This window comes from Grampus griseus, assembly GCF_964374135.1.
Source record: "Grampus griseus genome assembly, chromosome: 11".
NCBI lineage: Eukaryota > Metazoa > Chordata > Mammalia > Artiodactyla > Delphinidae > Grampus > Grampus griseus.
Window position 1 is genome coordinate 52,347,509 of NC_139005.1, and position 13,876 is coordinate 52,361,384.

Here is a 13,876-nt window from a genome sequence, read left to right on the forward strand (position 1 = left end):
AACACAATGCCTAGAACTAAATATAATTTTCCTGATGTACACTGACAAGGGCAAAACATAGTGATATTATTATCTTCTCTATTCTGAGTATTTAAAAGCCAGTTTTAGGAACTCTCGGTTCCTGAACTGGCATGTAAGGAGCTTATAAGTTGCTATTCTGTCCTAACAAGTAAAAAGCTGAACAAACTAAGAAAAAATTATTCTTAGATGCATAAGAGCAGTAAGATCACATGGCAATCACTACCTCAAAAACTGGAGACAGGTGAATATAGAGAATGACAACTTCCCAGAGCAGAAACCTCTGCAGAACCAGTACTGGGGTAAGAAAATCTGAAATGTTGTTGATGAAGTGCTAAAACAATAAGACAAGAAAAGGAAATTAAAGTATACAGATTGGGAAGGAAAAAAATAAAACTGTTTTTGTTCATAGATGATGTGATTATGCAGAAAATCTAAAACAACTGACAAAAAAACTCCAGGAACTAATAAGTGACTAGGGCAAGGTTGTAAAAACAAGGTTAATATATAAAAGTCATCTCTTTGGGGCTTCCCTGGTGGCGCAGTGGTTGAGAGTCTGCCTGCCAATGCAGGGGACACGGGTTCGAGCCCTGGTCTGGGAAAATCCCACATGCCGCAGAGCAGCTAGGCCCGTGAGCCACAACTACTGAGCCTGCGCGTCTGGAGCCTGTGCTCTGCAACAAGAGAGGCCGCGATAGTGAGAGGCCCGCGCACCGCAATGAAGAGTGGCCCCTGCTCGCTGCAACTAGAGAAAGCCCTTGCACAGAAACGAAGACCCAACACCATCAAAAATAAAAAAATAAATAAATTAAAAAAAAAAAAGTCATCTCTTTGTTATATACCAGCAGTGAACAAGTGGAATTTGAAGTTAAAACCATTTTACCGTTCATATTAGCACCCCCCAAAATGAAATACTTTGGTATAAATCTAATGAAATATGTACAAAATCTACATAAGGAAAGCTACAACACTCTTCTGAAAGATATGAAAGAACTAAATAAATGGAGAGATATTCCATGTTCATGATTAGGAAGACTCAATATAGTCAAGATGTTAGTTCTTTGTAACTTGATCTATAGATTCAGCACAATCCCTATCAAAATCTCAGCAAGTTATTTTGTGGACTTCAACAAGCTGATCCTGAAGTTTATATGGAGAGTCAAAAGATGTAGAGTAGGGCTTCCCTGGTGGCGCAGTGGTTGAGAGTCCGCCTGCTGATGCAGGGGACACGGCTTCGTGCCCCGGTCCGGGAGGATCCCACATGCCGCGGAGCAGCTGGGCCCGTGAGTCATGGCCGCTGAGCCTGCGCGTCCGGAGCCTGTGCTCCGCAACGGGAGAGGCCACAACAGTGAGAGGCCCGCGTAACGCAAAAAAAAAAAAAAAAAAAAAAAAAAAAAGATGTAGAGTAGCCAGCTCAGTATTGAAGGAGGACTCAAAGTCAGAGGACCGACACTATTCTACTTCAAGATTACTGTGAAGTTACAGTTATCAAGACAGTATGGTGTTCACAAAAGAAAAGACAAGTAGATCAATGGAATAGAATAGGGAGCACAGAAATAGATCCACACAAATATAGTCAACTGATCTTTGACAAAGGAGCAAAGAAAATAAAATGGATCTAAAAAACAAAACAAAACAAAACAAACAAAAACAGACTTACAGAGAACAGATGGGTGGTTGCCAGAAGAGAGGAGGTGGGGGATGCAAAATAGCTGAAGGGGTTTAAGAAGTACAAACCTTCACTTATAAAATAAATAAGCCATCAGGATGTAATATACAGCATACGGAATATGGTCAGTAATATTATAATAACTTTGTATGGGGACAGATGTTTACTAGAGTTATCGTGGTGATCATTTCATAATGTATGCAAGTGTCAAATGACTGTGTAGTATGCCTGAAACTGATATAATATTGTACGTCAGCTATATTTCAATTAAAAAAAAGAAGTACAACGGAGCAAAGACAGTTCTTTCCAATAAATGGTGTTGGAACAACTGGACATCCAAATGGAGAAACCTCTCAGTTGAGTCAGTCCCCTTTAAAGAGCTTTCCCAGAAGTACTTCTGAAGACTTCTGCTTATATTTCATTGAGCACCACAATCTAGAAGGGAGGCTGGGAAATGTAGTTTCATGGTTGGGCATGTTGCCATACTCAACACTGTAAGTGTTCTTTTACAAATTAGAAGGGCAGAATGAACATTAGGTGGGAAACTAGCAATATCTGTTTCTTAGTCTGATATGTAATCCAAGGAATTGTTTTTAAATCACTGTTTCCACCCTATACTGATATGGCTGATTTTTCCTCCTTTTGAGACTAATTCCCCTCATGAATACTTCATATTCATCATCTCAAATTATAGTATGGGTTGTTGAGACCTTTTTCAATCTTAAATTTGGGCATCAGTAGAGTTAGCTATCCCTTCTACCTTTAGGATATCTGAAAATCTGTAAATTATGCCAGGATGCTGATAGAAAAGACCAACTTGGAAGTTGATGTCAGCACAAAGGAATACACAACATCCAAGCCATATTTCTTCATCTTTTCACAAGGATGTCATAAAGATTTTTATCAAGTGCTTACTTAATTCCAGGTATTCTATTTTAATATATATATACAGTAGAATACAGTGAAGCCATTAGAAGTGGTCTTGTAGAACATTCATTGACATGGAAAAAAATTCTTGATATATTATTTACATAAAAAATAGGTTATGAAACAGAATGTGCAACATGAACCTATAGTAGTTCATTTAAAGTCTAGAAGGATTCAAATGTTACAGGGTTATCTATGAGTTGTGGGATAACTGGCAATTTTTTTTCTTTGCTTTTCTGTCACCTCCATTTTCTAATATAATAAATATAACTGATCCAAAAAAGAAATAGATCCTTCTAGAAGCATTGTAGAAAATGGATTTTTTAAATGTAAGACTGACCGTCAGGAGACCAGAAAAAAAGACATTGGAGTTGTCCAAATGAGAAATGGAGAAAGTTCTAGCTAGGGTAGAGACAGTGGAAGTACAGAGTAGACAGATTGAAGGAACATTTAGAAGGCAGAACTGGAGGGACTTGGTGATCGTTTAATGTGCAAAGAGGAGGGTTTAAAGTGAGTCCCAGCTAACAGTGATTTCTAGCTAAGAAAATCACTCATTTAAAGTTATTAATTGGTAAATAAAAAAGAAATTAGCTTTAGAGGAAAAATCATGGGCCAGTTTCTATGGTTATATAACAAACCACCTCAAAATTTAGTGGTTTAAGAATAAAAACATTTATTTGATACTAATAAAATGCAATTGGGGCAGTGCTCAGCAGGGGTCTCTCCTCTCTGAACAGCTTCACATTAGTTTGGGGTGGCTTAGAGGCAGGGGTTGGGGGGGGCCTAGAATTATCTGAATGTGTGACCTCTCCCCATGTCTCTCCAGTATGGTGGCTTCAGGAATTTCAAGGTACTGAGAAGAGACAGAGATAGAGGTAGAGACAGAGATGGAGTGGGGGTGGAGAGAGGGAAAGAGGAAAGGATGGAAAGCAACACAGATGATGTGTTTCCATGCTGGACATTACTTCACTGTCAGCCCAAAAAGATACAGCAGGTGGGTGGCTTGGTAGGTGTAGTGCAAACACTTAGGACATACAGAGAAACTGTATGAGTAATTGTGTTTTTGAAGCAATCCATGGAATGGAGGAAGGGAAGTTTACCTGACCTGATCCCTCTTGTATCAGTTTTCTATTGCTGCACAACAGATTACCACAAACTTAATGACTTAACAGACCATTAAAATACCCACATACTAGCTCACAGTTTTGTAGGTCAGAAGGCAGGTATAGCTGGGTTATCTGCTTGGGGGCATCACAAAGATGGAATCAAGGTGTTGGCCTGGCTGAGTTCTCAGTGGAGGCTCTGGGGAAGGTTCACTTCCAAGCTCATTCTTGTTGGCAGAATTCAGCTCCTGGTGGTTTTACAAAGGAGGTCCCTGTTTCCTGGCTGGCTGTTAGCCTGAGGCTGCCTTCAGCTCTTAGAGGCTCCCCACATCCCTTGCCATGTGTCCTCTCCATCTTTGAACAGACAATGGACAGTCAAATCATTCTTGAGCTCCAAATCTCTAACTTCCTCCCCTAAAGTCAACTAGAGAACATGCTCTGCTTTAAAAGCACACATATGATGAGGTCATGCTCATCAGGATAATTTCCTTATCTTAAGGTCAACTGTACCATCTAACAGAATCTAATCTTGGGAGTAAAATCCATCAAATTATATTCCCAGGGATTATGCACAGCACGTACACCAGGAGGGCAACCATTCCTATATCTGACTTTAAAGCTGCTGGGTTGTATACCTAGACCAAGGTTGTTTGGGGCTGACAGTACAATGTCAACAGATGAGACGTGGAAATGAAACTATGCCACTTCTGTTCCACTTCCATGACTTTTGTCAAAAAGAATGTTCTGTGAATCCTAGCGCTTTTAGGTATTCAATAAATGTTTGTTGAAGACACTATGTATTAGACGGAAGAGGATCAATGTTTGTAAGGGTAAATGAAAGGCTTAATGTAACAGGTAAATAGATTTTAAATGAGCACCTAGCTGTTTCCAAAGAGATTCTCTCCAGTTCTGAATGAATCACAATCCTGAGTCCTGAGAGAATAATAGGTGAGATTACTGCAAAACCAATTCAACATATGTTTGTAGAGTGAATGAGGGGACAAATTTATTTTGTTTGGTGACCCTTTGTCTATGGGACTAGAAGGCCAGTCCAAAACCACCATCCCGCCCTCCCCTACCAAAATGTTAACTTGGCCCTGTATATTCTTTCTTGGTGATTCCGTAGGGAAACTCCTAGAGATTATCATTCCTGCATTTCGTTAAATACTAAGCATCTTTTAAAAAACAAAATCACTAAAACTGTGAGTTTGAGCAGTACAAATGAGTTCATGTTAAAATACTGGAAATATTTTTCAGAAATATGTGTTTGCCTTGTGCTATACTGAGCTGCTATATGCTGAACATATATATATGTGTGTGTGTGTGTGTGTGTGTATGCTATTTCTGTTCAATAAACATTAGTTATATTTTTTCTGTGACCCTATATAGATTCACTTCCAAAGTATCTGGTTTTAATAAATCTCTGTTTAATTATCCATGATTAATTCAATCAGTTATAATTGAGAAATTCCTTTAATCATTCTTTAACTCATGAATATATTAAAGGTTAAATATGATAAAGTACAATGTGGGAACCCCAATATTTTCATCACAGATGCATTTTCTTTTAATCAAAATAATTTTGAAGTTATTTTAATATATGTAATGCTTTTCTCATCCTGTGGTACATTTGTAAAATAGTAACTTATTAAGAGTAACAGTTGGGCTTCCCTGGTGGCGCAGTGGTTGAGAGTCTGCCTGCCGGTGCAAGGGACACGGGTTCGTGCCCCGGTCCGCAAAGATCCCACATGCCGCGGAGCGGCTGGGCCTCCGTGAGCCATGGCCACTGAGCCTGCCCGTCCGGAGCCTGTGCTCCGCAACGGGAGAGGCCACAACAGTGAGAGGCCCGTGTACCGCAAAACAAAACAAACAAAAAAAAAGAGTAACAGTCACAGCAGTAAATTAGTAAGTACCGAAAATCTATTATGAACTGAACACTACCTACACACAACTGGTGCAGAAAAGAGGTGTTAGAAATACTACCTGCTTCCATGGAATTTACATGCAGTTTACATACAAACAGGACACAGAGAGCAAGATATTATACATTTTTTAAAGTCTATTAGAACTGGAAGAACTCAGAGATGATAGTGATCTTTCAGTTGAGAAATGAGGACAGAAAACATACAGTAACTAGAAAACAAATAAATATAGCTTCCAGGAATGAAAATATATAAAACTGATATAGACAAAACCTGCTGCAATATTTGTTTCCTATCCTTCTGGTTATAAATTCAAAAAGGGTCGAAGAGTCTGATAGCAAAGTGACAGTAGTCTGAAAACAAGTGGCTCTCACCCCCCTTTTTTTCTGTGCTGTTCTTCCAGTCAAGGATTAATGCAAAAATAAAATTCTGAAATCCCTTCCTTGCCGGCCTCTGCATATTTTAGAAAAATCCGAGGATATAAGGTACCCCAATTTATAATTGGCTGGCTGAAATCTTCGGTGATTTCTCCTACATTCACCCTCAGAATTTTATCTCTAGTCCTTGCAAAAACAAGCAAACAAAAAACAAACGAGAAGCCCGTTTTGTATGTGTATGTAAAATGTGCACACCACTGTGCGAATGTGATCACATTAAAGCATGTGCAAACTTGGCAGTTAGGAAACATCCCTGCAATCGTTAGTACGTGAAATTTCAATCTCTTTGATGAAGATACCATCTTTCAGCCAAGTCCTGGCAGAAAACCTTTGGTTCCTGTGAGACCCCTCCCTCCCCAGTCAGCGCAGGGCTCCATCCGGAGGGATGGGGGCTTTCCTTCTCCATCACTGTTAGGCTTTCCCAGACCCAGGAGAAACCCTGGGTTTCTGCAGGGCACTCGACGCGCAGCTAAGTGTCCCAGCTCTGCAAAGGGCAACTGGAAATGGATTTAAAATGGCAACGCGGACCAATCAGCGCTGCCGCGCCTGAGGCGGACGTTTACACGCGCCTCCTCCCTCCACAGGCACAGAGGAACCTGGCGGTGCCGAACGCCTTACTTAGGACTGTAAAGTAGGCGGTTTTTATTCCACGGTGGTCTGTATTTGGGGGAAGGAAAAAAATTCTTCCTCGGGTGAAAGTTTTTATTTTGGAATTGGTCCAAAATAATTTTGGGTGTGATGTGTGAAAATCTCAACCTAATTTTTTCAGAGCTTTTTGTTATTCAAGGATGAAAAGAGGTACATTTTAAAATGTACTCCACCTTTTTAAAACGGACTGTGGTCATTATGGTGTTCACATAACTCAGAAACAGTCCAGGCTATAAAATTAGGACTTGGCAGAAAGGGAGTTCCTAGGGAGAAGGTTAAATCGAGGTAAATTGAAGGGAGAGTTGGACAGTTGGCTCAACTGTGGAGTTAGGAAGCTATGGGGTCCCCGCGTTGGGCAACCCCTCTACCCTGCGAGCGTTGGAACCCGGGTGCATAGCGCCAGCCAAAGGGAGACTTCGCGTCGCCTCCAGTTTTTCCCGGAGAAAAAAAGCTCAGGAAAGAGGCTTGGCGCGCTCCGTGTGCCTGTGTGCATATTGTTTGCACGTGTGCTTGTGTCTGTGAAAGTGCATGTGTTTCTGCGTGCATGTGTGCATGTAAGTGCGCGCGTGTTTGTTTACATGTGTGTTTATGCCTGCATGTGCTGTGGGAGTGTGCACGTGTGTCTAAGTGCACGTGTGTGTGTGGATCTGCGAGCATGTCTGTGTATGAGTGTGTGTGTGTATGTGTGTGTGTGCGCGTGTGTGTGTGTGTGCGCGCGCGCGCGCGCGACGGGTCGTGCGATCTGCGAGGAAGGCATTCCAACGCAGAACAGGGCGGCGGGGGCCTGCTTCTACTCCTCTTCAGTCGATCCCCACTCCTAGGAAACGAGAACTCTGCCGCGCGTGCAGCCAGACGCTTCCTGCAGTGTTGGCTCCGCATCGTGGAGGTGCAGGTAAAGGCCAAGCCCGTAAACGCGGCTCCGGGGGCAGCCACATTTCCGCGCCTTCCTAGGACAGCCGGCCAGGGGCGACCTCGGGCGGCGGGTGGGGCGAGGCCGGCGGCGAGCCGGCCCGGCATCCCCGGCCTGTCCCTTTAACCCCGCCGCCGGGCGAGAGCACGTGAGCGGGGCTCCGGGTGGCACCCGGGCGCCGCCGCCGCGGAGGCAGCTGTATTTCGAACGCTGCCTCTGGCCCACGGCCAGGCGCCTTGGCTCGGCGGTCCGCCTGGCCTCCCTCCTCCTCATACTTTTCCTAGGGCGCAGCCCCCTCCCCTTTATCCGCCCACGATTAGAGGTGGGCACTCCCCCCCATCCCGCCGCCCCCTCCCCAAGCGCGCGCACACACACACACACACACATACACGCACACGCACACACACACACATACATACACACTCTCATCCCGCTTGAATCCTGGGGCAGGAACTCAGAAAACTTCCAGCCCGGGCAGCGCGCGCTTGGTGCAGGACGCAAGAGCAATCAGCCCGTCCCCCTCCGACTCCCCGGTGCCGCTGCCGCCCGCTCCCGCCACCCGAGGAGGCGCGGTGCCACCCACCGCTCCGTCCCCTGCCCGCGCTCAGTGCCCGACCCGATCCCGGCAGAATCTCCCCATCCTCCCTCTGCTTTCCGACTGCCCAAGGCGCTATTTGTTTTCTCTCTCTTTCTCTTTCTTGCTCTGCGAGCGCGGAGCGAGGGGGAAGAGGAGGAGGAATTCTTTCCCCGCCTAACGTTTCAAGGGACACAATTCACTCCAAGTCTCTTCCCTTTCCAAGCCGCTTCCGAAGTGCTCCCGGTGACCGCAACTTCTGATCCCAAACTGAGAGGGTAGCCTCCCAACTTGAAACCCTCTTTTCCTTCTCCTTCGCTCTCCGCCTCCTCTCGCTACCTCCACCGTCACCTCCACCTCCGGCACCCACCCACCCTGCCGCCGCCACCAGCAGCGCCTCCTTCTCTCCTCCTCCTCCCCTCTTCTCTCTTGTTGGCAGCCGCTGGACGTCCGGTGTTGATGGTGGCAGCGGCGGCAGCCTAAGCAGCAGCAGCCCTCGCCGCACGCCAGCTCTCGCCCAACCCGCCTCGTTCTCCAGCCCTACCTCGCAGTCTCCCGAAAGGTGCTGGGCAGATTCCGGGCGTCAGAGGCGAAGCGGCTGCAGCGGCGGTAGGAGCGGCGGCGGCAGCGGTAGCGGCGGCGGGAGGCAGGATGAGCGCACGCGGTGAAGGCGCCGGGCAGCCGTCCACTTCAGCCCAGGGACAACCTGCCGCCCCGGCGCCTCAGAAGAGAGGACGCGGCCGACCCAGGAAGCAGCAGCAAGTCAGTACGCGGGCGGGGTGCGGGCAGCAGCCCACCTCCGCTCCCTCCGCGAGGGCCCCGCGACCCGCGGCCACCCGAGCGCGGGAGTCCAGCCGCCGCGGCCGCCGCACGCCGGCGCGGCAGAGCCCCGGGCGCCCGCGCCCCTCTGGGCCGGGAGGTGGGAGCCACGGCGGGCGGGCGGCCGGGTGCGGGCTGGAGGCGGGGTCGGGCGAAGCGCGTCTTCGGACTTTCGCTATTGTGCCCGGCCCGAGTGGCGCGGTGTCTCCTGGTGACGGGAAGCGGCCGGGTCCGACAAGCCGGGGCTCGCCAGGCACTTTCCGAGCCGCTTTGCAGTGGCCCGGGGGTTAGGGGTACTCTGGCGGGTCAGGGTTGGAGGGGCTGAAGCCTCGGGGGCCGGAGGCTCTTTCTCCCGCCAACTGGGGCTGCTCGCTGGCCGGGGACTGGCGCGCCGCAGCCGCCCCCTTGGCGCCCTCCCCAAGTTCTCGGTGGCCTGAGACTCGCGCCCTCCCGACAAAGAACTCGTGGGCCCGCCCGGTTCTCCTAGGGCTCTTTAAATGCGGCCGCTGCTGAGGTGTCCCAGGAAAGGGGCTGGCTACAGGAGACCCTGGGTCCCCACGGGATAGGATTAAGTAGTTCAGCCAAGGGCGCGGTGGCAAGCAGTGTCCGAGAGGGTGCACGGTAGCTAGGGTCACTTCCTCGCCAGGCGCCCAGTCCCCCTTTTGCCTTGGGTGCCGCGCCTCAGAGCTGCAGACCTGAAACGTCCTTCTCCAGAGCGAGTGACTGGGGGTTGGGAGGGGACGATCGAGGGGCGCCCGGGACCCCGCGGAGTGGAGGGTTTTGTCTGCGGATGCAACCAATTAAGCGTGTAGCCTGCGCTTGCGGAGCTGCGCGCAGCGCCCGGGGTGGAGGGGTTTTGTTCGCAGCAATTTCCAAGCCTCCGCGGGCAAGGATGGAGCGGGACTTGTCTATTGAGAACATTTAAACTCCGCTTCCGTGGGGTTTAAAGCTACTTCTTCGTTCTTTAGCCTTAAAGCGCTTCCTTCATGGCAAATAGGCCTATTAGAAAATAATCCTAGAGTCCCAAAGCTGCCCGAGAGCAAGGTGGGGAAGGCGAACAATGTTTGCTTGCCAGTGCGTTTTAGAAAAACTGCTGTACCTTTTTGAAATCATCAAAGGAAACAAGCCAATCTAGAGGCCCCTGAGTTTTCCCGCTCTGCCCAGGCGACACTTTACATCGCGTTAGGATCCTGTTTTACACCTCCCAGGAAGTCACTGCCCTTCCCCCCGCTCTTGTTTCCCACACACCACCCGGCTCACTCTAACTACTAATTGCCCCCCACCTCCAAAAAATAATCCAAAAGAAATTGCAGTGGGGTCTGGAGGTGATTGGAGGTTTTACCTTTGAGTTAAGGCAGAGTTCACAAAGAAAGAAAAATGTGTCTCCTATGTGTTTGCTCCGGATGTGCCCACTGGAGCTAGTGGTCCCACAGAAGCTTGCAGGAAACCTTCCTCAGAATCTCTAAATAGGATGCGAATTTTCATTGAAGACTTTTATGCATTTTAAGCTAATTCTCATTTAATAACCGAATCTGAATGAGATGTAAATTGATGATTCACTGGATAAATATTTAGAATCTGGAATATTAATCATCGCATTCTCTTAACCACTTGAGTATTTACTACTTGGCATAGAAGCCGTTTAAAGTTTTGCTAAACCTATTGATAGTTTCAATTTCTCCTTCCCAGACACTCCCATTCCTCCTTACTACCCACCCCCCATCCCTTTTATTAGTTTTCTTCGGTACACCCCCATAAGGGTTTTCTCAAAAGAAAGTTTTGGAGAAAATATTTATTTTTATCAAAAGACATTTAAATCTAGACTGGAGACCATTCCTACATCTCCAATTGGCAGTGAAGAATTGAAGCAATTACCTAGATAATTCAAGCAAAGCCTCCCACGACAGATTTACCATAATTATTTGGAAATTTCAGGAGGAATGGAGTTATTTTAAGTTGAAGAACTTGGATAATTGCTCCAGTATTTCACTCAGTGTGTTGATTGAGTTATAACTGACCTACAATATAGGTATACAGAATGATCAAAAGCCACCTTTTTCAATATGGGAGATTGTTGAAATATTTCTGATGTTAGCTTCATATTTCTGTTGTTTAAAATGCTGGTATAGTGGAGAGTAGTATTTGTGTAAAATGCTTATTATTTCTATGCGTTGCCAAATACACAGCCTTGCATATTTTACACCTTAAAATGTATAACTTTCTTTCTAGAACAAGCAACCTTTGAACAGTCAGCCTTTGTTACCTTTTTCGGGTTGAAATAGAATCTAGCTTTCATATGCGAAATAGAATTTCCTCTATGAATTCTTGGATTACAAGTATAGTTATTTCCCCTTTCTGTAAACTCTGTACCATCATCATCCGTTTATGCTTGAACTGAATGTGTTCCAACAGTTCTGTTGAGCAGCACAGGCAGAAAATACAACTATAGAGTCAGGGTCAATTTCTTTCAGCCATTCTTGCCACAGCAGCATTTTTTTCCCCCCGAAACTAGGAGCCAACCGGTGAGCCCTCTCCTAAGAGACCAAGGGGAAGACCCAAAGGCAGCAAAAACAAGAGTCCCTCCAAAGCAGCTCAAAAGGTGAGATTTCTTACGTCCTCCCAACTTTCTCAACGCCCAGAGGAACCTCCCTGTAATTTTCCCATTCTAGATCCGCACCTAAGGATTTCTCCCAAGTGGGTAACCCAAGACTCATTTCCTACCTTTAATATTGGTGAGATTTTCAAGCAGATACTTAGTATAAAAAGTTCATGAAGATGCTTACAGTGCTGTTTTTAAACAATCACCAAATAATAAGAAACTTAAAACGGAGATGGGAGGGGGAGGTGGGGGAGTGGAGAATGAACAATTAAGATTTGCACCAGTTGTGAAATAGTTAAAAACAAATCAAAGCTATAAATTTTGTCTGGTGGTGAAGTTTTTGCAATTTCCTTAAAAAATAATAAAGATTAATTTACTTTGTGCTTATTTACATGATTATTGGAAAACCAAATCCCACTATTAAAGTTAAGTACTTTGCCAAATAGATGATAATTAGAAGTAAATCCAATTATGGGATTCTGGAAAAAAATTTTCACTAATTTTACTGCTTTAAATGTGCTGATAAAGTACCTTGTTTGTTTACAATAAACCTACAATATAATATATCATAATCTCTCAAAAGGCTTTCCACCTCAGGTGATAGAGAAATGTTCTGAATAGGACAATGAGAAATTTTTTAAACAAGTATTTGACTCATTTATTGTATATTTTTGGGCAGGATAGAACCCAACCAAGTGTAATTTCCAGTGTTTTTCTTTATAAATTTTAAATTGCAGTTTAAAAACTTCATGTTTGGTGGTATTTGAGCTAACAAAGAAGAAATATCTCAGGGTCAATGCGTAGACAGAGAAGGGAAGGTGAAGATAAAATTCACATTTTTTAAGCTTTACAAATAAATCAGAAAAAAAGTTTCTGTATTTTATTTGTGGGTTTGTATGCTCGTTAAAAACAAAGGTTCAAAATTCAGAAGTAAGTTTTGATATATCTTTACAGTCGATTTGAGTACACCATGTACAGTATTTGTTGAAAATGACTGTATGCTCATCTCTTGAGGATTAATGTTTTGTGTGGTTTTCTCTGTGAGTGTGAGCACCTACCATATTATATTTGATAGTTTTCAGTGTTGTAGACTTCCATAGCAACCAGTGATACATATAAAGTTATTTAGGGAGCAACTATGAGTTCTTCTCTGTTTTGTTTTAACAGTCTTGAACAGAGTTGAAAGGGTAGATTTCTGATATATTTAAATAGAACTGCTTCTCAGAGTGAAGATTTAATTGTACTCATATTTAATCACTAAACATTGAAGTAGCTCTAAATTATCTTGTCATTTAAACGTGCCTGTGTAATCTGATATTACTAATATGAATACTTACTATTTGTTTTTTTACCTGCTTTATTCAATTTTAAAAAAGGGCCAATTTAACATAGGGTTTTTTTTTGTTGCATTAAGTTAATTTTATCTTACTTTTACTCTAATGGAATGGCAAAGAAATATCTTGGTAGCTAGCTGACAAACCTTTAAACTATGATGTAATTGCTCTGAAAAATGCATCATAACATCTCCCAGGAAGAAATCTGTAAATCTCATCATAAATAAATTATTTAAAATTCAATACAAAAAAAGGGAAAATGAATTACCTCTCATATTTTACTGTATTACTCTTTTTCTGGAACGAGTAAAAAGGTGCTTCCATCACCTTCTCTTCAGTTTGAAAAGTTTGCCACTGACTAGCAAAATCTTTATTGACAAAAGGAAAGCTGAGACTTGTGCCTAATTTACCACCTAAAGCAAAATAACAAAAAGTTGGTTTCTTCCCAAGTAAGGTTTGACTTATTTTTAGTTACTTTGGTGATAGGCATTTATAAATGACCCTTAGGCTATTCATCTTTCTGATAATTCTTCATGTGTATGCACATAGTATTACAACTTCCAGAACAGAAGTAGGCTTTCTTTTTCCGAAAGAAATTTTTCTCTGAAATCTTTCATCCTTCCAGACAAAATTATTTCACACAATTCTGTTATAAAAGTCCCCTTTCTAATAAAAATGGATACGTATTTTTGCTCAGAACCTGACTGTTACATTTCTTCAGTTTTATAAATTACGCTTCATCTGGAGAAGATAACACTTTGCAAAATAATGAATGACACTGATGAATTGTTCATGGCATGTGTAAACTTAAGGTATTTTCACTTTCGAATTGGTATTTATTGAGTTTGCTACTACCCTATGTAAACATGATTATCAAACATATATTTGTTTATTAAACATATGTTGTATTCTAACA

General features: G+C 44.1%; 1 protein-coding gene across 2 annotated transcripts in view; it reads left to right on the top strand.

The window, feature by feature from the left end:
* Nucleotides 1-8,859: 8,859 nt before the first annotated feature.
* Nucleotides 8,860-13,876, top strand: part of HMGA2 (high mobility group AT-hook 2) — a gene marked incomplete at both ends in the record, with an annotated part of 135,253 nt that continues 130,236 nt past the window's right edge. For both annotated transcript variants that reach the window (XM_082664994.1, XM_082664995.1), the window contains 2 exons: nt 8,860-8,970; nt 11,540-11,626. In XM_082664994.1, the coding sequence (XP_082521120.1) occupies nt 8,860-8,970; nt 11,540-11,626 (198 nt within the window). The remainder of the gene's footprint in view (nt 8,971-11,539; nt 11,627-13,876) is intronic.